The following is a 23,055-nucleotide window of genomic DNA, read 5'->3' as shown; positions in this document are numbered from 1 at the left end:
GGCAGGTGAGCTTTTTGTCTTGGCTGCAAAATTTAAGAGAGTACAAAAAAACTCAGTAATTCATACAAAAATCCATGAAGAACAAATTATAAAAATTTTAAATAAAGGGACAATCACCAATAGTTCTCTGACAAGCCATACTGGAGCCCATGGCAAAAAAATAAATGTATTTCACTCATCCAATCTATCCTAGGTCCCATTCCGTACTGTTAAAAGTACTCACCACAAATAAGTTCTTAAGAATTTGTATAAGATCGAATGGAACCTAATCAAACTATAAGCTTTTGTCCAGCAAAGGAAACCATAAACAAAACAAAGTGACATACTATGGACTGGGAGAAAATATTTGCAAATAATGAGACTGACAAGGGATTAATTTTGAAAATATACAAACAGCTCCTACAGTTCAGTAACAAAAAAAACAAGCCATCCAATCAAAAACCGGGCAGAAGACCTAAATAGACATTTCTCCAAAGGGGACATACAGATGTCCAACAGGCACATGAAAAGCTGCTCATCATCGCTAATTATTAGAGAAATGCAAGTCAAAAAATGCAATGAAGTACCACTTTACACCAGTCAGAATGGCCATCATTTTTAAAAATCTATAATAAATGCTGGAGAGGGTGTGGGGAAAAGGGAGCCCCCAACACTGCTGGTGAGAATATAAATGGGTATAGCCACTATGGAAAACAGTATGGAAGTTCCTCAGAAAACTAAAAATATAGTTACCACATGGTCCACAATCCAACTCCTGGGCATATATTCAGAGAAAACTCTAATTCAAAAAGATACGTGCGCCCAAGTGTTCACAGCAGCGCTGTTTACAATAGGGGAGAGGGAGGCAGCTTAGGTGTCCAATGACAGGTGAATGGCTGAAGAAGATGCGGTGTGTGTGTGTGTGTGTGTGTGTATATAAATACATATATACAATGAAATATTACTCAGCCTTAAAATATGAAATCTTTGTAGCAATATGGGTGGCCCTAAAGATTACTTATTAAGTGAAGTAAGTCACTTAATAAAGACAAATATCATATGATATCACTTATATGTGAAATCTTTAAAAAATGATACAAATGAACTTATTTACAAAACAGAAATAGACTCACAGACATAGGAAAAAACCTTATGGTTATGAAATGGGAAAACAGGAGATGGGGAAGGATAAATTAGGAGTTTGGGATTAACACAAACCCACTACTATATATGAAATAGAAAAACAAAGACCTACTGTATAATATAGAGAATGGTATTAAATGTCTTATAATAATCTATAATGGAAAACCTATAATCTGAAAAAATATATATATACAGACACACATACACACATATATCATGCATGTGTGCTAAGCTGCTTCAGTAGTGTACTACTCTTTGTGACTAAAAAACAGCAACAACTATATATATATGAATTACTTTGCTGCACACCTAAAACTATGACAACATTGTAAATCTACTACACACTAATTTTAAAAAATGTGTGTGCATGTTAGTCGCTCAGTTGTGTCCGACTCTTAGCGACCCCATGGACCGCAGCCTGCCAGGCTCCTCTCCATGGAATTCTCCAGGCAAGAATACTGGAGTGGCTTGCCATGCCCTCCTCTAGGGGATCTTCCTGACGCAGGGATCAAACCCCGGTATCCCACATTACCTCCAGATTCTTTATCATCTTAGCCACCAGGGAAGCACTAATTAAAATTTAAAAAAATGACCACACAAAAAAATGGAATTTGTATAAGAATGGAGAGATGGAAATACATTGACAAATTTGGAAGAGGTCTCTCAGAAATTTTGTGGCTCAAATAGATTTTGGTAGGCCTAACAGGAAAAGAAAGAAAAAAAAATGAATGAGAGATATCTTTATGTTTAATTTTGTGGTCAGGAAGAGATATTTTATATTCCTATTTAAGACTGAAAATCCATTAGGTTTCTTGTGCTACTGTGCTCAGTCATGTCCGACTCTCTGCCACCCCATGGACTATAGCCCACCAGGCTCCTCTGTCCATGGTATTCTCCAGGCAAGAACACTGGAGTGGGTTGTCATTTCCTTCTCCAGGGGATCTTCCTGACCCAGGGACTGAACCTGAGTCTCTTGCACTTCCTACATTGGCACGCAGGCAGATTCTTTACCACTGTGCCACCTGGGAAATCATTAGATTTCCTACATCTTGGTAAAATTCAGAATGGCAGATTGAAAAATTTTGGAAGGATAGTAACTAATTAGTAAATAAAGGTGATTATTAAGGCCATTTCAATCACTGAGAGGGCAGCATAACATAATTCAATTACTTATGTATTTTTCATCACCTATGTGCTATGTTTCATTAATCTATCATTCAGTTCAGCTCAGTTCAGTCGCTTCAACTCTTTGCAACCCCATGAATTGCAGCACACCAGGCCTCCCTGTCCATCACAAACTCCCGGAGTTTACTCAAACTCATGTCCATCGAGTCAATGATGCCATCCAGTCATCTCATCCTCTGTTCTCCCCTTTTCCTCCTGCCCCCAATCCCTCCTAGCATCAGGCTCTTTTCCAATGAGTCAACTCTTCGCATGAGGTGGCCAAAATATTGGAGTTTCAGCTTCAGCATCAGTCCTTCCAATGAACACTCAGGACTGATCTCCTTTAGGATGGACTGGTTGGATCTCCTTGCAGTCCAAGGGACTCTCAAGAGTCTTCTCCAACACCACAGTTCAAAAGCATCAATTCTTTGGCACTCAGCTTTCTTCACAGTCCAACACTCGCATCCATACATGACCACTGGAAAAATCATAGCCTTGACTAGACAGACCTTGTTGACAAAGTAATGTCTCTGCTTTTCAATATGCTATCTAGGTTGGTCATAACTTTCCTTCCAAGGAGTAAGTGTCTTTTAATTTCATGGATGCAATCACCATCTGTAGTGATTTTGGAGCCCAGAAAAATAAAGTCTAACACTGTTTCCCTATCTATTTCCCATGAAGTGATGGGACCAGATGCCATGATCTTCGTTTTCTGAATGTTGAGCTTTAAGCCAACTTTTTCACTCTCCACTTTCACTTTCATCAAGAGGCTTTTTAGTTCCTCTTCACTTTCTGCCATAAGGGTGGTGTCATCTACATATCTGAGGTTATTGATATTTCTCCCGGCAATCTTGATTCCAGCTTGTGCTTCCTCCAGACCAGCATTTCTCATGATGTACTCTGCTTATAAGTTAAATAAGCAGGGTGACAATATACAGCCTTGACATACTCCTTTTCCTGTTTGGAACCAGTCTGTTGTTCCATGTCCAGTTCTAACTGTTGCTTCCTGACCTGCATATAGGCTTCTCAAGAGGCAGATCAGGTCGTCTGGTATTCCCATCTCTTTCAGAATTTTCCACAGTTTATTGTGATCCACACAGTCAAAGGCTTTGGCATAGTCAATGAAGCAGAAATAGATGCTTTTCTGGAACTCTCTTGCTTTTTCAATGATCCAGCGGATGTTGGCAATTTGATCTCTGGTTCCTCTGCCTTTTCTAAAACCAGCTACATTGAGTAATTAACAAATTGACTATATATTGTGTCATGATCTTAAATGTATATCATTCTTATTACTAAAAATGAATTGGGGATAGGAAATCAATTTTCCTGTATAGTTGATTTAGATGGAATTAATACATTTCCACTGGGTTTGGAACAATATGTTTCATCTGCAGTTTTTTTGATACCCTAGTGTGGCTAATTTTCTTTGATGAAGCCATTTGAGGCAAGATCTTAAAGCACAGGCTCAAGGAAAATTTTATATTGAGGGAGCCAAGCTTTGTGCTCAAAATTCTCCAAGCCAGGCTTCAGCAATATGTGAAGCGTGAATGTCCTGATGTTCAAGCTGGTTTTAGAAAAGGCAGAGGAACCAGAGATCAAATTGCCAACATCCGCTGGATCATGGAAAAAGCAAGAGAGTTCCAGAAAAGCATCTATTTCTGCTTTATTGACTATGCCAAAGCCTTTGACTGTGTGGATCACAATAAACTGTGGGAAATTCTGAAAGAGATGGGAATACCAGACCACCTGATCTGCCTCTTGAGAAATTTGTATGCAGGTCAGGAAGCAATAGTTAGAACTGGACATGGAACAACAGACTGGTTCCAAACAGGAAAAGGAGTTCGTCAAGGCTGTATATTGTCACCCTGTTTATTTAACTTATATGCAGAGTACATCATGAGAAACGCTGGACTGGAAGAAACACAAGCTGGAATCAAGATTGCTGGGAGAAATATCAATAACCTCAGATATGTAGATGACACCACCCTTATGGCAGAAAGTGAAGAGGAACTAAAAAGCCTCTTGATGAAAGTGAAAGTGGAGAGTGAAAAAGTTGGCTTAAAGCTCAACGTTCAGAAAACGAAGATCATGGCATCCGGTCCCACCACTTCATGGGAAATAGATGGGGAGACAGTGGAAACAGTGTCAGACTTTATTTTTCTGGGCTCCAAAATCACTACAGATGGTGACTGCAGCCATGAAATTAAAAGACACTTACTCCTTGGAAGGAAAGTTATGACCAACCTAGATAGCATATTCAAAAGCAGAGACATTACTTTGCCAACAAAGGTTCGTCTAGTCAAGGCTATGGTTTTTCCTGTGGTCATGTATGGATGTGAGAGTTGGACTGTGAAGAAGGCTGAGCGCTGAAGAATTGATGCTTTTGAACTGTGGTGTTGGAGAAGACTCTTGAGAGTCCCTTGGACTGCAAGGAGATCCAACCAGTCCATTCTGAAGGAGATCAGCCCTGGGATTTCTTTGGAAGGAATGATGCTAAAGCTGAAACTCCAGTACTTTGGCCACCTCATGCGAAGAGTTGACTCATTGGAAAAGACTCTGATGCTGGGAGGGATTGGGGGCAGGAGGAGAGGGGGACGACAGAGGATGAGATGGCTCGATGGCATCACTGACTCGATGGACGTGAGTCTGAGTAAACTCCGGGAGTTTGTGATGGACAGGGAGGCCTGGCGTGCTGCGATTCATGGGGTCGCAAAGAGTCGGACACGACTGAGCGACTGATCTGATCTGATCTGGTGAAGGAAAAAAAAGAAAGGCAGACCACCATATGGCCAATATATGGCCTCTTTGATTGAAGGGTCTCTTATTATCTTTTTAAATTTATTTTTAACTGGAACATAATTGCTTTACAATATTGCATTGGCTTCTCCCGTACAACAGCGTGAATGAGCCATAAGTATACATATGTCCCTTCCCTCTTGAGCCTCATCCCACCCCTCTAGGTTGTCACAGAGTACCAGGCTGAGCTCCCTGTGTTATACAGCAGCTTCCCATTAGCTATCTTTTTTACATCTGGTAATGTATGTTTCAGTGCTACTCTCTCAATTCGTCCCACCCTCTCCTTCTCCCACTATGTCCGAAGCCTGTTCTCTATGTCTGCGTCCTATTCCTGCCCTGCACATAGGTTCATCAGTACCATTTTTCTAGATTCCATAAATATGTGTTAATACATGACATTTGTTTTTCTGACTTACTTCACTTTGTATAACAAGCTCTAAGTTGATCTGCCTGTAAGGTCTCTTTTCAATTCATTCAACAAATGCTTATTAAGCATCTACTAATTCCAGGCCCTGTTCTAGGCACTGGGTTCAGGAGTGAACAAAATAGACAAAGATCTTGATTCTTATTGAGGTATATATAAGAAATCATCAAAGGGAGGTGAGTATAAATGGGATAAATTATTATTCAATTTAAAGAGAGGGAAATAACAAATAGGAAATAAATCAATTGCCTCTGTCAACTACCTGATTAATTTCAAAATCCAATCCTCACCTAGCTAATTGCCTTCCAGGGTCCGCCTGGAATGCCCACACATACAGCATGTTACTATAATGTGGAATCTAAACTGGTTTAGGTTTTACAGCAATGGTGAGTAAAGCAGGTGGTAGAAAATGTTGCCATCTGGGAATACAGGGCTAGGATTGCCAGATGTTGACCAAGAACTGAAATACCCATTTCTGTGTGAATCACTAAATGTTTAAGTTATGACAGTTAATTCAATTTTTGCAAAAGTACCACTGAGTCTAAAGCAACCTTTCTATAGCTCAGAGACTATGGAGTTTGTAGCCTTGGTCTTAGGTTGGAGTCCAGCAAAACCAGAGAGTCTTGTGGGACAGATGGCTCCAACTTGTAGTAATTACAGGGCAGGAAGTTCCTATATTAGCTAAGTCATTATTGATCCTTTGCGTGTCAAAAGGATTTTAATCCATGATTTGGATAATCTTATGTCTCACTACTTGATTTTAGTATACATTCATTCATTTGCTCATTGATTCATTCATTAAACCTTAGTAAATGACATTTCTGGCTGAAACATTGGTCTACTCAGCTTAAAAATGGCTCCTGTGTGGTCAACCTTGTAGGTAGGGCCTTCCAGTGCAGTGGGCCTTTGATGGCCTTCACCCTGTGAGATACAATGCTGCCTGTGATAATGCTCACCTTGCATGAGTGCATGCTAAGTCGTTTCAGTCATATTCAACTCTTTGCGACCCTACGGACCTTAGCCCGCCATAGTCCTCTGTCCATGGGATTCTCTAGGCAAGAATACTGGAGTGGATTGCGATGCCCTCCTGCAGGGGACCTTCCTGACCCAGGGACCAAACCTGTATCTCTTACATCTCCTGCATTGATAGGTGGGTTCTTTGCCATTAGTGCCACCTGGCAAGCCCAATGCAACCCTTGAGTAAGCACAAAATATACAGATACATTTGATTAGAACCAGAGGATCATTTGGGGGCTTCTCTAGTAGCTCAGTTGGTAAAGAATCTGCCTGCAATGCGGGAGACTCTGGTTCGATTCCTGGATTGGGAAGATCTGCTGGAGAAAGGATAGGCTTTCCTTTTTTTTAACTCCAGTATTCTTGGGTTTCCCTTGTGGCTCAGCTGGTGAAGAATCTGCCTGCAATGCAGGAGACCTGGGTTGAATCCCAATATTGGGAAGATCCCCTGGAGAAGGGAAAGGCTACCCACTCCAGTATTCTGGCCTGGAGAATTCTGGGTTGCAAAGAATTGGAGCAATTTTCACTTTCACTTTCAGAGGATCATTTGGGTTTCTGTGTTGGTTCAGATGATAAAGAATCTGCCTGCAATGTAGGAGACCCGGGTTCGATCCCTGGTTCGGGAAGATCCCCTGGAGAAGTGAAAGGCTGCTGCTGCTGCTGCTAAGTCGCTTCAGTCATATCCGACTCTGTGCGACCCCATAGACGGCAGCCCACCAGGCTCCCGGGTCCCTGGGATTCTCCAGACAAGAACACTGGAGTGGGTTGCCATTTCCTTCTCCAGTGCATGAAAGTGAAAAGTGAAAGTGAAGTCGTTCAGTCCTGTCCGACTCCTAGTGACCCCATGGACTGCAGCCTACCAGGCCCCTCTGTCCATGGGATTTTCCAGGCAAGAGTACTGGAGTGGGTTGCCATTGCCTTCTCCAGCAGTGAAAGGCTACCACTCCAGTATTCTTGCCTGGAGAATTCCACGGATGGAGGAGCCTGGCAGGCTACAGTCCATAGGGTCACCTGGCTGAGCAACTAAACACAGAGGATCACTTGGATGCATTTCTAAGGGTGGTGATGGAAAGATGTCACTGAACTACTCTACTCTATCTAGAATATATGCCTGGTGACTTTGCAGTGTGGGTATCTTATCTTTCAGAAGAAAGCATTCTTTTTCATGCATTTGTTCAGTCGCTAAGTCGTGTCCAACTCTTTTCGACCCCATGGGCTGCAGCATTCCAGGCTTCCCTGCCCTTCACTATCTCCTGGAGGTTTCTCTAACTCATATCCATTGAGACAGTGATGACATCCAACCATTTCACCCTCTGTTGCCCCCTTCTCCTCCTGTTGACCCTGTAACCTTTCTTTACCAGAAACACCTTAATCTTTCTGCTGTTATGAGATTGTCCTCTAGGTGGCGCTATTTATAGCTCTCTGAGTCTCCCAGGGCCTGCTTGCCTGCCTTCCCCCAAAGCAAGGCCACTTTTATTCCTTGATCAGCCAGCTTTGCCAGCAAGCACAGAACAGAGGAGCTCTTTCCCAGCTCTTTTAGGAGCTGCAGTGCTTTAGGCGGACTTCTAATTGATCCTTCAGGTAGCCATCGTGTGCCTACCCGTATTTCTTCAGGTTGCTTTGCATGGTGGCTTGGATAACTGCTCCTTCTGCCCAATTCCCTCTAGCAAGTCTTTCTCATTAGGAGCCAGGGCTTCTCACTTCACATTGTTGTTTTATGCATGCAGATTGCCTGCCCAAATAGATTATGAAGACTTTAAGGGCTTTGTATGCCTCAGGCATCTGGCATAGGGCACTGCTTGTGACAGGCACAGTCTGTGAGTTGTTGATGTAGGTTCTGGTATTGTGTTTATTCATCTCTTACTGAGTATCCATTGCAGGCTAGGCACTCTTTTGGATGCCCTGAAAACAGTTATGAAAGATAAGGTCTCTACTTGCAAGCAGCTCTCAATCTTGTGAAAGAGAATGAGAAAGAGAAATAGACAGTGGTGCAGTGTGTGGTGTGAAGCAGCCATGCTAGATGATTCTGGAAACAGGAGAAGTGCTATTCCTTCCCTGGGAGCGTCTTTTGTGAGTGTGGTTGTGGCTTTTTCATTCTTTGACCCTAGCATCACTGCTGGAGACCGAACTGTCCCTTTGATAGTTTCTCTTTGCCAGTGCCCAGAGAGCAGGGTTGCATGATGGTGGAGGTAGAATGCCACAGAGGAGATGAGTTTTCCATTTTCCTCTGGTGTTCCCTGCTCCTAGGGTTTTGTGGTTTGCTTTTCAGTCATCAGTAATTGCCTTTGAATTCTCCAAATGGTTTATCTTCTCACTGTCTATCTGGGGGTGATTTGAAATAGCAGATTTACTTTTAAGTGGTGTAGAAACGTATTTATTGAAAACCTATTCATTTCAAATGACCCCTTTCTTGTGAAGTCTTCTTCAGTTCCCCTGAACAGAAGGATCCCTTCCTTTTTATACCTTTATAGTGTTACTTGTCGGAGAAGGCAATGGCACCCCATTCCAGTACTCTCGGCTGGAAAATCCCATAGACAGAGGAGCCTGGTAGGCTCCAGTCCATGGGGTCACGAAGAGTCAGACACGACTGAGTGACTTCACTTTCACTTTCCACTTTCATGCATTGGAGAAGGAAATGGCAACCCACTCCAGTGTTCTTGCCTGGAGAATCCCAGGGACCGGGGAGCCTGGTGGGCTGCCGTCTATGGGGTCGCACAGAGTCGGACACGACTGAAGTGACTGAGCAGAGCAGTGTTACTTGTATCCCAACTTTAATACAAATTGATTTCATTTTCTTTTATTGTGTTTAGAGCTACATAATGCCCTGAAACTTCAAGCCTGTTGAAGACAAGGACTATACTCATCCTATTATCTGTCTTCTTGCACTTTCATCTTAGTTATTTACATATGGTAGGCAATGAATAAATACATTTGTTGACTTAATGAACTAAGACTTTGTAACACGATTCACATTTAGTTGAATATTTTAGCATATTTGCTTGTAGAATATGGTCACAACTTCAGTAGTTTCTACATGGATTTTGTTTGCGTGATTTAGGTTATGTGACTATTTGCTTGGCAAATGCTTTCCAGATACATATGCAAAGGTTTCTGAATAGATCTGGGCTCAGACTTGAAAATTTCCTGTTTCCTTATTGACACTCATATACGACTTTATCACTGGAGAGTGTTGGTTTTCCTTACTTCCCAATTTATTCCCAGTGCTTGAAGGAACATCCTCCTCTTTATTTGTCTAATCCATTCAAATATCTGCTAAATGCCAAGGACGGCCCCGATGCTAGGCATGCAGGGGTGATAAAATAGACTTTTCTTGTTCCACGATGTGTTGAAACAATTTAATTCTGTTCATCAAAAAATCGGTCAATTCAGTCAAAATGGAGTACCTGATAGTGTAAGAGCCCAGGTTGGGAGACATTTTCAAAAATCTTAGATCTTTGGTTAAGAAACCAGACACTTAACTTGAAGATTCTTGACTTTTACTTGATTTTCTAATGTTTTCTATCTCTGCAACTCATGTATAGATATATTTAGAGGATGCAAACTTGTAATTTTTTTTCCCTTGATGCCATTTAAAATTTTGGCATGTTGAATTTCAATGTTTAATTAGTCAGTTAATTTTAAATTTTAATTTCACAGCATTCACATAAGGGGGTGAAGCTGGTGAAGTTTGCCCTTTCTGCTTTCCTAGCCAAGGTGAAATTTTATTACAGTCGACTTCTCCAGGTTCTGCATCCTTAAATTCAACTAAGGGCAACTGCACTTCCTAGGCCAAATATCCTTTAAACGGGAAGTCTAAAACATAGATCTTGTGTCTAGAGGACTTGTTTGATCTAAGTCATGGTATGTGTGTGTCTAGGGGTGGAGGTAATGGTAAATGAAAGAAGGCAGTCACACACCTGTCATCTGACAATATGACAATATCCTATATGCACTCTTGACCTGCAGCAATAGTAGAATCATGCCATCATTTTACATTCTGGATCAACAGGTTGCACCAGAGACTTCTCAGAAACAACATAAAATGTGAAAAACGGATTCCTTTAAGATACAATTTCCTCTGAGGCTCCATTAAGGCAGAAAGCAGTATGAATTACACCTCTTGTAGCTATTAGATCAAATAAAATTTGAACGAGCAAGGATTTTTTTTGGCTGTCACATGTTACAACAAAATATAAGCAAACCACATTTTAAAGTAAACTACCTCAATCGAAAGTGGAAAAACAAAATACCAGAATGGAATTTTGCGGTGGCGATCCTGGTTTTCCCATTTTTCTTTCATTCTTTCCTTTATGCTTATTTCACATTATTTTGCATTTTCTCATAAGTCATAATTTCATCTCGGTCTAGAATGGTGAAGTCGATTTACTTGGCTGTTGCCTTTTTCAAAAACGAGAGGAGAGCTTGTAAGAAGAAAACAAAAACAACTCCAATGGCATGAAAAGTTGGAAGCTAGCAAGGAGGCTCTTGGAAACTGGGCCGCTTTATTTTTCTGCTCAGGATTTAGATTTCTGTCTCCAGGAACTTTGTGGATAGTTTCACCTATTAAGTCTCCCTTGCCCCTCTGCGAGACAGTGACAATCCCGGGTCCTCCCCAGTCGCACTGCACGGTTGAGTGTATATTATTTTCTACGACTCAACTTGGATCAGAGGTGACGGGACATACTTTCTATCCGAATGGCGTTTTAGAAATAGGAACGGGAAAGAACACTGAACTAGGCGAAGAGCCGCCCCACGGGATCTGCTCAGCGCTGCAGAGCGGCAGGCGGGAGGCGCTAGCGCCGAGGCTGCCTTCGGGGGAACCGGGCGGGTGTTCGCGGGGCGGCCGGTGCTGGGGGCTTACGGGGCCGAGATCCCCGCCTTCCCGGAGAAGCCGCGGCTGCGTTTCGGAGGCACTGGGCAGCCGGCTGGCGGAGGCCGCCATATTCCCGGTTTACCACGCCCGGGCGGCGGGGCGGCAGCGGCAGGTCGGCGGCGGCCCGGGCTGCGCCTCGGCGACCCGGCCCCGCCTCCCGCCGGGGGCAGCCGTGACCGCTGAGCCCGCGGGCCCGACCGAGGGCGCGGGAGGGGGAGGCGCCCGCAGAGCCCGAGGGGGCCGGCTCAGCCAGGGAGCGGCGCGAGCGAAGCGAAAGCCGCACTGGGAGGCGCGCCGCGGCGGCTGCGAGCCCAGGAAAGCCTTCCAGGAGGGCCGGGCGGCACCGCCTCCCGCTCCCCTCCTCCCGCGCCCGTCCCCTCCCTCCACCTCCTCCCTCTGCCGCCGCCGCCGCCTCCCTCCCGGATCTGTGCTCCAGTTCAGAGAAAGAAGAAAATGTGTGTGTGTGGCGAGGGGGAGGGCGAGCACTGAGCAGCCGCTCTGCGCCTGGCAATCGGGGCCGGGGGTGGGCGTCTGGCGGAGGCGGAGGAGCGCGCGACGGCCGGGCGGGCGGGCCAGCGAGCCGGGTTTGCGCGCGAGCCGGGCGGTGGGCGCGGGCAGGGCCGAGGGCGCCCGGGAGCCGTGTCAGGCGGCAGCTAGGAGCCGGCGCGCCAGGCGCGGGGAGCCGTCGGCGACCGCTCGCTGCGGGGACGCCCCGGTGGATGTGCTCTCGCCGCCGGGCGCACGGCTTAGGGGAGCCTCGGCGGCGGCGGCGGCGGCGGCGGCGCGGGGGGCCAGGCGGGCCGCCTGTTCCCGGGGAAGGAGGCGCGGGCGTCTGAGCGAGGCCGGGCGCGGCGGCCTTCCCTAGCGCGCCCCCCGAGCCAGCGCCCGCGGCCGCCTCCCGCGCCGGCCTCGCTCCTCCCGGCAGCCCGAGCCGCCACCAGCCGCCGCACCCCCGGCCCACCTGGTGGCCCCGGCCCTGGCCGCGGCCCCCGCGGCGGTTCCCCGATCTCGTCCCGGACGCGCGCCCGGGCGGCGGGGGCTCGGCGGCCACCGCTGCCTCGGGGGAGCGAGGGCGGGAGGGTGTGTGTGCGCGCGTGTGAGCAGGGGGTGCCGGCGGGGCTGCAGCGAGGCACTTTGAAAGAATGACTCTGGAGTCCATCATGGCGTGCTGCCTGAGCGAGGAGGCCAAGGAAGCCCGGCGGATCAACGACGAGATTGAGAGGCAGCTCCGCAGGGACAAGAGGGACGCCCGCCGGGAGCTCAAGCTGCTGCTGCTCGGTGAGTACCGCCGTGGCCGTACGCAGCGGGCCCTCCCGCCGGACCTCTGCGCCCCCCGCCCACCACCCCCAGTCCCCGTACTGCGGCCCCGGCCACCGGGCGCGGGCGGCTTGCCCCTGCCCTCCCCGGGCGCGGCCCCGACCACTACCCGCACCCTGAAGGGCGCGCGCGCGCGTGCAGACACAGGCACGCGCAGAGGGGTCGCGGCTGCGCTGCCCGGGGCCTCGGCTTGTCCTTTTCGGTAGCCCTGAGGGCTGTGCACTCGGGGTGCGCGTTTGTCTGCTGTGCATCTGCTGAATGGCAAATCGCTTCGGGGAGAAGCGCGGGTGGGAAGGTGGGCAGGAGGGTTGAACTTCCAGTGTCGTGGCCGAGGCGCCCGGTGGGGTGGTGGAGCGGAGAACTGTGTGTGCGTGTGGCCTTAGGTGTCAAGCGGAGCCAGGGCGTGCGGTGGGGTGGCCTGTGTGCATCTTTTATCAGTGCTTTTAGGGGTCGGGAGCGAATGGTGGAACGGTGGACAGACTCGCGACTGGACTCTCCAAGGAGTGATGATGAGGGAGCCGAGTGGTTGGCTCTCTGAGGAAAGGGGGCTAACTAACGTATTCCGGGAGCGGGGAGGTGAGCATGTATATGTGTCACACGAGTGCTGTTCTCTAGCCACCAGACCACCGAAAGGAGGGGCCCAGAAGAGTTTCTTAATGGTGACAGGCGTGTTTCTTGTCTCCACCATCCCTTCCAGATAAAGATGAGGGATACGGGAGGGTTGTGCTGTGTGGTTGTTGACAGCGATGGGTATCTTTTGTTTAATGTGGCAACCCAGATGTAGGCCTGAATTCACAATAGTTGCCAGTACAGCCTCTCAATTACTCTCATGGGAACAAATAGAAACCTTTTGTTTAAAACGGACAGCATTTAATATCTTTGGAATCTGGGCTAGAAGGAAAACGGGAAGTGAACACCAAAAAATGTCCCTTTAATCTCTAAAAAATAACCCACTATTCTGCCTTCACATTAAGTTAGCAAGAAAATGCCATTTCTCCCCTAGGAATTTTATTGATTATTATCTCTGGGAGAATGTTCAGAATCAACATTCAGGCCAGCGCGACATAACTCTGAGCTATTGTGTTAGGAAGAACAGCTTTGCAGTAACAGGCCTGAAAAATGTCTGCACTCGTGTTCTGGATATTTGCGTGTATAATAAATAGGTTTCTCAGACATTTCTGGAGGAGAATATTATCAATTCTGATTTGAGAAGCATGCATTTTCCTTCTTATCTTGAGCATTCTGTCTCCTGGTTCAAGGAACCAATTGCCTTTGGGAGGGAACTGCTTATGTACTGGATCGTTTACAAGAAGGAACAAAACATAATGATCACGAATAGTTACAAATGGTTAATTCACATGCCATGCTTAATGTCTTCATTTTGAAACCAGATTAGATAAATGTGCACGTTTATAAAGAACAGAAGGCAAACCCTGGATAAAAGGGGCGGGCTTTAGGGAATGAAGCCAGGGAAGGGGAAAACTGCAATTGCAAAAGGAAGATCTTTTTATTTTTTATGTTTATTCTCATTTTGAGCTACTTCTCATGGCTGAAAAGGTGTAGTTGAATGTTTTCTGAATTCTCAAGATTGAGAAGAAACTAGAGTGGGTAGGAGACAAGAATGGAGTTTAAGTGCATGATTAAGGGGAAAAGCATGTGTTTTAGAAAGACTTGAGGATGGTTTTTCTTTTTCTTTTGCCCTGTGTAGAGTCTTTGTTTGTTTGTTTGGCTGTGAATAGGGCGTTTGAGGTCTCTCAGGCCAACCCCATTGCCTGAAATGTGGCAGCCCTGGGTTCCTAGCAGCTGAATTAGAGCTCAGGGAATTTGTCTGTTTCGGGCCTAGGTTTGAATGTCTAGAAGGAGGACTTGGGGAAATACCCATAGATGGATGCTTAGTTACATACTGCGGACTTAAGTAACACATTATGCTTTAAAAAGTGAACTTGGAGATAATTTTATAAGGACAAAAACTAAAGTAAAACAATTTTACCACTGAAGTGGTAGTGTGGAGAACTTTTATTCTCCCCTTCTTATTAGATTTTTGACTAAGGTTTAATACAGCCTCACCCCAGCCCCCTGATATGGCCTATTAGAAGTGGTAGAAAAAGGACATCGGTTTAGCACCTACATTTATTAGCACTTTAAAAGTGTACAACTTTTTGTTAGAAACCCAATCCCTAGACATCACGTAAGGTGTACTACAGCTCCATGTTCTGGGTATGTTGCTTTTGTAACATAACTACTGCAGTACCTATACTATGTAGTCATGCTGTATACTCACTGTAGATTTGTGTGTATGCTTCTGATTTTTGAATCCAGAAGAGGAGTGATGGTTGATTTGGATCAGGGAAGGTATCAGAAGGAGTTCCTTTTGAGGGATGCCTGATGTGCTGCTTTGATGAGTGCACTGAATCTTCATTCATGTAAATGAGGCCCTTCAAAAGATTCACCAATATTTTTAACTACTTTATTTAAATTAAGGGATCACCATTGTATTTAAATGAAATTCAATGTAAAATTATTTTCAAAGTAAATTTTAGTTCAAAGCATGACGCCATTTTAAGGAAAATGGGTGTATTTGGCAGGAGACCCTTGTTCACATAATTAGCTAATTTTATATTGTGAAGAAATTAACAAGAGAAAATAGTGGTTACCTGCCTAGATGAAAGCTTGGCAGTGAAATTTGGTCTGCCTTGATACATATCCAGCAATTATGCCAATATGTTTCATATTCTATGATACTTACTTATTTTGATGCTTATTTTTTAAAAAGTGAACTCAGAAACCTACTGTCATAAAATGTATTAAATTTTGAATTGTTTATTCATTTTCTGAATTCATTTAGTATTTTAGAATTCATGTTAGTATTTATTTTCTTAGACAACTCAAAGAAAACTGTAGTCTACATAGATGTACAAGAGAATATTTTAATCTGAAGTTTTTATATACTTCTTAGATGTAATATACATTACTTCCTTTAATTAATTAATATTTATAAATATTAACTAAATATTTCTTTGGTGGTACGTAGGTCACTATTTAATATAATCTGTGTTTAAGTCTTTATAAAACAAGTGCCATTGAATACCTGCTTCCGGTCAACTATATTCTTCTGGAAATTTCGGCTTCTTAAAGATACATTTTTTTCTCCCCTTTAACATGTTCTTCTTTTACATGTTTTAAACTCTTTACTCTTCAGATCTTAATCATCAAATAGAAAGATTTAGCAAGAAAGATTTTGCTGTTTTTTTTATTGATTGGATTCCACTTACTGAAGAGGCAAAGTTTAGGCCAGTTTTAGATGAAAGAATATATGTTCTTGCTCTTCTAACTGAATTACAAATGTGGTTGAAAATTTTCTTCCTGTTCTAGACTGGAAGCTTAGGAGGGTAGGGACAGATTCCCTGTTGCACACGATAAAATCCCAGCTTCTAGCACAATCTCTAACTCATAGAGTGCTCTCAGTAAGTATTTATTGAATAAGTAAGCTTCTTTATAACCTAATAGAAATTGGGACCATAAGACAATGAAGACATTATAGAGACATGGAGAAATGTAGAGTTTTTATTCTGTGATAGAGGAAATCATGACCTTTGAAAATAACTATGTGTAACTCTTTGAGCCAATTGATTACAAATTAGTTTTGGGATCGGAAGTGTTAATGTAAGATGTTTTATCGCATAGTGAACCAGTGTATTACAGTTCTGTGCTGGTTGCATTTGGGAATGATAACAATCATGTTTAAAATATGAAAGTTTAAAGGAAAAAAAAAAAGAAATCATACCATGTCTTGGTTACTTTTTTTTGTATAGAAGCTAGCTTAACCCTCTCATCTTTTTGCCATCTCCTTTTCTCCATGACACAGTCAGCAGAGTGAATTTTTAAATTCTGTAGCGCACAGGTGGTGACTGAAGAGATTTTTACAATTTACCTATATATAATTACATGAGAAGAACCACAGTGGTTAACTTTTAGGAATTGTAGAAAGAATGATTTTAATTTGAGCAATATACATTTGTACTGAAGAGCGAACAGTTACAGAGCAGGAAGGTACCTGGAAGGTTGGGAGTGTTCTGACAAATGTAGCGTATGTGGAGAGTTCATTCATACAGGTCTGGGTAAAAACACCCACCCCACCACCCCTCTGTAGAGGTCACTGGCGCAAGGATGGGGGTGTCGATTGCCCAAGTTAACCTAGAGGTTAGTGGCTGTCTAGGATGGCTACTCAGAACTGCAGAATGAAAGCTTCCTTCTAAGCCCCCCTAATAACAGAATCTCCCTGGAAATACCATAATATGGTGATTATGAGGCTGCTTTAAGATCAACTAATTTTATTTTTGCTACTCTTTTAGTTTCCAAGTTTTGAATATGTTTCTAAACGTCAGGATTTGTTTGAATGCATTTCCTCTTTTTTTTTCTTTCCTTATTTTATTTTTTTTTTGGAAACAAAGTATTTATAGTTTGTATCCGAAGAGTGAAGTGGCAGCGTCCCTCATAAAAATCAAAACTGGAGCTCTGACCAAATAACAAAGCCTTCAGAGTAAAATTTTTGCTTTGAACCATGTAGGTTCATTGTCTGGATCTGCCATATAACTGCCAATCTCGTACTTATGTATTAATGTATTGTTTCTTCATATGGGAATTTTGGGGGCAAATTACAACCCTACTGAACAATGAAGCTATCTAGTATATATCTATTCAAATATTTTTAGGTAAACTTAGGAAGGAAAATCAGAAGAATAATTTAGTAGCCATTTTGTTACAAATAAATTTTATAGCCTCTTTTTCATTAAAAAAATCAAACAACCCAGCTGCACTTTATACGAGATGGCTTATGTTCAGTTTTCAGAGATGCCTATTAAATATAGTTATGATTTTTATTACAGATGAATTTTTAAGGACCTTAAACAGCTTTTGCAGTTGTGAGGCTGCGTGCTATGCTAAACTTAGCAGTAAAAAGGAACACATTTTTCTTCATGCTCCAGGCAAACTTATACTTGAAAAGAAATGAACAAGATTTGCCAAGCATGATTTTGATTCCAGCATTCATATTAGTTTTTCTTTAAGGGGAGGTTATTAGTTCTTTTGGTATTAATGGAAGTGTGGATTGAGGGTTACAGAGGAAAAATAAGAGAGCTCAAAGGGTACATTTGAAAGAGAGAGAAGCCATTTTAAGAAGGTTAGGATTGCTTTCTCCCTGAGAAGGTGGAGAGAATCTGTTTTCTTCAGACTCTGTTTTGGGTTGAGGGAAATGCAAGTATTTGTAACAACAAATTTTAAGTCTCATTTTCTGGTTGAAGGGGGAGGGCAGTGACTTTTCAAAGGGAAACTTTTATAATGGCTTTAAAGCAATGTTATGATCTCTGCAGAATTAATCCTAGGGAAGTGTGAAATAGTAATAGAAGGAAAAATGTGTGATTGTTGGTAATTAAATCTGTGGCACTAACTGACTACAGTAAACAGTGAGTGTTTTCTTGTTCTGCCGGATGGAGTACCATTAAAGAAAGAGCTATTCTCAGACCCAAACATTATTTTGTGTGAACAGCTGTTACTAATAAAATTATAGGCAGTTGTTTGAAAATCACCTATGATTTGTTTCCTTACCGATATGTAAAGAACCTGTCTGATTTCTTATCTGCCATGTAATAAAAAGGAAAAAAAGGACCTAAATATTCTGTCATAAATGAGTTCATAAATCTTAGGTCGTCATGAATCTGGGCTTTATAAACAAAATAAACATCCATATCAGTGTTGAGAACCAAAGACTGAATTTGCTAAATAGCTCTGGGGTTGACCTTTATACCTAGCCATAATTTCTGAAATCAGTGCAGAATATTTTGTTAAGAGCCTAACATTTCACTTTGAAGAACAAAATTAATATTATTTAAAAATAAAGTTATCAAGATCTTCAAATTCATTTATTTAACAAACACTTGCCAGTTTAGGGAAAACAAACATTTCCTCTAAAATTTCTTTTTTTTTAAACCAGATGTACCATAAGAAAGAACAGTTGCATATGGAATGTTGGTCAAATGAACAGATATTAAGCACCTACTGTGTATAAAATAATGTGCTGTGTGGGACACACCCTTGTTTCTTATTTGCCGGCAGGAAAGACTACAAGCAATTTTCACAGTTCTTGTTGTTTTACAGTTGACGCCCTCAGCCTGACATGTCCTTCTGGGTGTTATCCTTCCTGGGGCTGGCTTTTTGATTGGCTCTTAATACAAAGAAAAAGACAAAATAATCTGAAGGCCATTCTAGAAGCTTCCCGGGGATTACACAACTGGGGAAGCAGATGGTCTTGAGAATTTGAACTCCTGAGTGATATATATTATTTCCTCGGAGCCGGTGTATCTTTTTTTTTTTTTTTTTGCCTTTAACTGTGAGAAACAGTTAGTGACCATTTGCCCTGTGTTTCTAACTCAAGTGGAAGCTGTATGTGTTTGTTAGTTGCTCAGTTGTGTCCGACTCTTTGTGACCCCATGAACTGTAGCCCCAGTCCATGGGGCTACTCATGTAGCTCCTCTGTCCATGGAATTTTCCAGGCAAGAATACTGGAGTGGACAGCCATTTCCTTCCTCGGGATCTTCCCGACCCAGGGATCTAACCTGGTCTCCTGTGTTGCAGCCAGGTCCTTTACCATCTAAGCCACCAGGGAAGCTACATGAGGACAATGATAGTGGCCCTTCTTTCTTGGTAACTCTGCGAAGCACTTTCTCTTGCTCAGTTTACAGTCATTCTGGTGTAACTGGGGACTCAGTATCTGGGAACTTGTGGATGTAGGACGATGGGGGCAGGGTGGGCAGCTGGGTTCCCAGAAGCAAGCAGAGAGCAATTGGAGGGAGTGAATTTAAACATTTTGCTTTCTTCTAATGGGTATCATTGATTTGTTCTCCATTTACCACACCTCTTTGTCCTTTTGTGGGCCACTTGGGGCATGGTAAAAGAAATTCTGTTTTAAAGGCAAAGTCATTTTTGTCTCTATGCCTGCTTCTCATTCATTGTCTTAGGAAAATGATTTAGTCGAACATTTTCATAATTGTTGCAGGTTGAAAAGTCGATCGTAGTTTATCCAGCAATTTGAATGGAAAACTGTTACACAGGTCCTTTGAAATTTGAAGATTCTACACACCTTTATTACAGGATTAATTTTGGATTGTGAGCGGTTTGACTGCTTTGAAAACAAAATAGTTTTTTCAAGGAAGTGTGTGATGGATTGTGGTGTGGTCAGAACCAGAATGTTTTTAATGCTATTATATTTCTGAAACCTCACAGAAGGGAACAATAATTGATCCACAAATTAAAAAAAAATAGAGTGAGACTTTTTGTCTCTGTTGCAGGAAGTAGATAGTGGTGTTTAGAAACATGTTCATGTATATTTCTGAGAGATAGCCTCATGTTTTTTCCCCCTTTGGAGAACTGAAATCATGAATTAATTGCCTCTTTCCAAAATTTGACACCCCCCCCCTGTTTTTTTTTCAATCATCATCACTTAGTAAATAATTGAAGGAGAGTTTTTCTTTTGCTTCTTTTATGGTTTTAAATAATTTTTTTTTCATGGTTTTCATTTTTACTTTATGTGTTTTACATTTCTATCTGGTGAAGAGGTGGTGGGGTGATTGGTGGCTTTTTCCATGTATTTCCTGGTGACTGCTGCTGAGCAGTTGTTTCTAGAGAGAAATGAAGCAGTCTCATCCACCCATTACTCAGTCTTCCAGCTTTTTGCTGCAGGCCCCCCCCAAAGACCCTTCCATGGTATCCCACCCACCCAATTACTCTAATCGCAGTGTCCTTAACCAAATGCAAGGAGGGATTCCTTAGATTCTCTGGTGGGTGCATTTCTTTAAGATTTAGGGAACTTCCAAGTTGGTGCTTCTTTTAAACATCATGTGGCTGTGAGCTGGTGAGAGGGGAAGTTGGGTGCTTTAATGCATTAAAAGACACTTGCGAATATGCTTTTAGGAGATGATTAACTTTCTGCAGCAACGCTGTGGTCTGCAAAACAAAAGACGTTATCAAACAAAATGTAAAATTCTCCTTCCATTTCCAGAGGGCGGGAACTTGAGATTGGTGCGTGGTTACCAGCAGAAAGCTAGCGAGCCCAAGCTGGATCATCTATCACAGGCCACCCGGTTTCAAAATAGGATGCAGTGCGTGTGCTAGAAGGGGAGAAGGAGCTGGGGTCCTCTGTTGGGTAATAGTGCATCTTCTGCATTTGTTGATTTGAATGTCTTCACCTCACTTACTTGAGAGCTTTAAAACATCTCTTTCTGTGTTTCTTTCCCCATAGGGACAGTGGCTTGAGCAGCAGCCTTTGCTTTCATTATACATTCAGTCTGAGTAGGTTTTTTGGTTTTATTTATTTTTTAAGGTAGAGATGCAATGAAATTTTCTTGCCATGTGACCTGATATTTTAAGATCTACACTTTTCAGAGCTCGTTCGTTATATTATAGGTTCTTTCTGCAGATGGCAAATGCAATTTTCCTCTTGTCCTAAAGAGCTGACCCATTTCCTTTGACTTGTTCTAATAATATAGGATGACTTTAATTCTTGTTCCTGGTTTGCCCTTAAAAGAATGCTGAGGTACTTGTTAAGAGTTTAACTCTCTTTTCTCTCTGACTCTTGTTGAATACCAGTAAATAATGCAAAAACAATGGCACCCTGGCTTTGTAAGAGTTTATTTGAGCAAACCACGAAATACTCCTATGGCTCTGCACGTTGCCGCAGTCACGAGTGTCTTTTCTAAAGCCCGTAACTGAAAGGCCATCGAGAACTCCTTCCCTACCACTCTGAACTAACCCGAGGGTGTTTTGTTCCTTTGTTCCTTTACTGTTTCTATAGAAACCCACAGAATGCAGAGATTGGACCATATCTAAGGGCTGTTTGAACTTGGAAGTTTTCTTTGCTTCCCCTCTGCAGCTTTGGCATCTCAGCCACTTTGCAGCCCCTCTCTTACCCCTGGACAAGGCACCTGAGACTCCACCTCCCAGGAGTGATCAGCCACCATGCGAGGCATAGCCAGGTCAGGTGCGCTCCCCCTGGGCACTCTCACTCTCCTCTCTCTTCCCCACAGGCAGGCACAGACGGCTTGGAGAGTTCTGGGCCAGAGCTGTGAGGTGGCGTTAGCGAGTCTGCCTGGAGCTGCCCTTGTGCTGCCTGGCACACTGCTGATAGTTTCACTGCCTTCTCAGGGAGTGGTATCAAAAGCCTCCTGTCATATCAGCATGAGTCTCTTGCTTCCTGTAGGAAGGGTGACATCCTAGGAGACACGGAGGCTCAGTGCTCCTGAGCGGCCCTGCTCAGGCCTCTGTGTGTTTTCTTAGATACTCTTAGGCAGCTACCTTGGACTCACTCCTCCTCCTCCTCCTCCTCCTCCTCTTTCTCCACTGACGTTTAAGTAATGCTTTTCATTTGCTTGCAAGGAATCTCTGCTGCCCAAGTGCATTTCTGCCCTTTTTCAGTGACGGCAGGTTGCCTTTTTGACCCTGAGCACTGGGAGTGCCTCACACACCTTAGTGGAGCACATTGGGGGATGCTTTGTATTTGGAGCCAGTGGGTGCTTTTTCCAGGGCTTTCTAGGAAAGATTTAGAGTTAACCCTTGGATGGACCACCTGTGTCCTTTTCTTCTTCCATTATGGTGCCCATTTTTCCCTTGGGGCTTTCATTGAAACCAGAAGAATAGATAAGGGTTGACACATTCGTACTATGAAGTAAGACATTTCATATTTTTTAAAAATGTATTTGTATGTGTGTATACACACACACACACACTTCTATGGCCTCTGAACTGCACATAATTGTCATGACCATGATCAGAGAAACTTCCTGTGTCCTTTGTCTACTTTGTCTGCAATCTGAAGAAAGGGCTCTGTGACCAAAGAAGGAACAGCTGGACTCAAATCCTAGCTTTGGAGAAACATTGTTACAAGAGCCCAGACCCACTGGAGGTGCCAGGCAGGGCAGAGGATATTGCTGCTTGTAGAGGTGGAGTAGCTAGGTGCTCCTTAAGCTGTGGAGGAAAGGAGGAGAGCAGAGAAGAGGAGCTCTGTGCTGTGCCTTGACTTGGCCACACCAGCAGGCCAAGCCCGGCCAAGGCAGCTTCCACTTCTCAGCTCCACTCAGCTCCCTACGGAGTTTCTGCACTGTCGTCACATCTACCATGCCCTTCCTCTCCCAGATCATGGGAGGCATTTTTGTTGCATGCACTCTTTGGGTCCTTTTGCTCCCAGAGGTGGTTAGATAGCTGAGGTCAGACTGTGTCCTGAGGAAAACCATTCACACATCAAAAGGAAGAGTTATAACCCGACTCCTCCAAGTATTTTGTTGTTGTTGTTGTTGTT

General features: G+C 43.5%; 1 protein-coding gene across 1 annotated transcript in view; it reads left to right on the top strand.

Annotated features, from left to right (window-relative positions):
• The first annotated feature begins 12,442 nt into the window (after window positions 1-12,442).
• LOC133252724 (guanine nucleotide-binding protein G(q) subunit alpha) overlaps window positions 12,443-23,055 on the top strand; it is a 313,335-nt gene continuing 302,722 nt past the window's right edge. Inside the window, exon 1 of the mRNA XM_061425586.1 lies at window positions 12,443-12,671. Within this exon, the coding sequence (XP_061281570.1) occupies window positions 12,536-12,671 (136 nt within the window). The 5' untranslated portion in view covers window positions 12,443-12,535. The remainder of the gene's footprint in view (window positions 12,672-23,055) is intronic.

This window comes from Bos javanicus, chromosome 8, assembly GCF_032452875.1.
Source record: "Bos javanicus breed banteng chromosome 8, ARS-OSU_banteng_1.0, whole genome shotgun sequence".
NCBI classification, from domain to species: Eukaryota; Metazoa; Chordata; class Mammalia; order Artiodactyla; family Bovidae; genus Bos; species Bos javanicus.
This window is presented reverse-complemented; position numbering and strand designations above follow the sequence as displayed.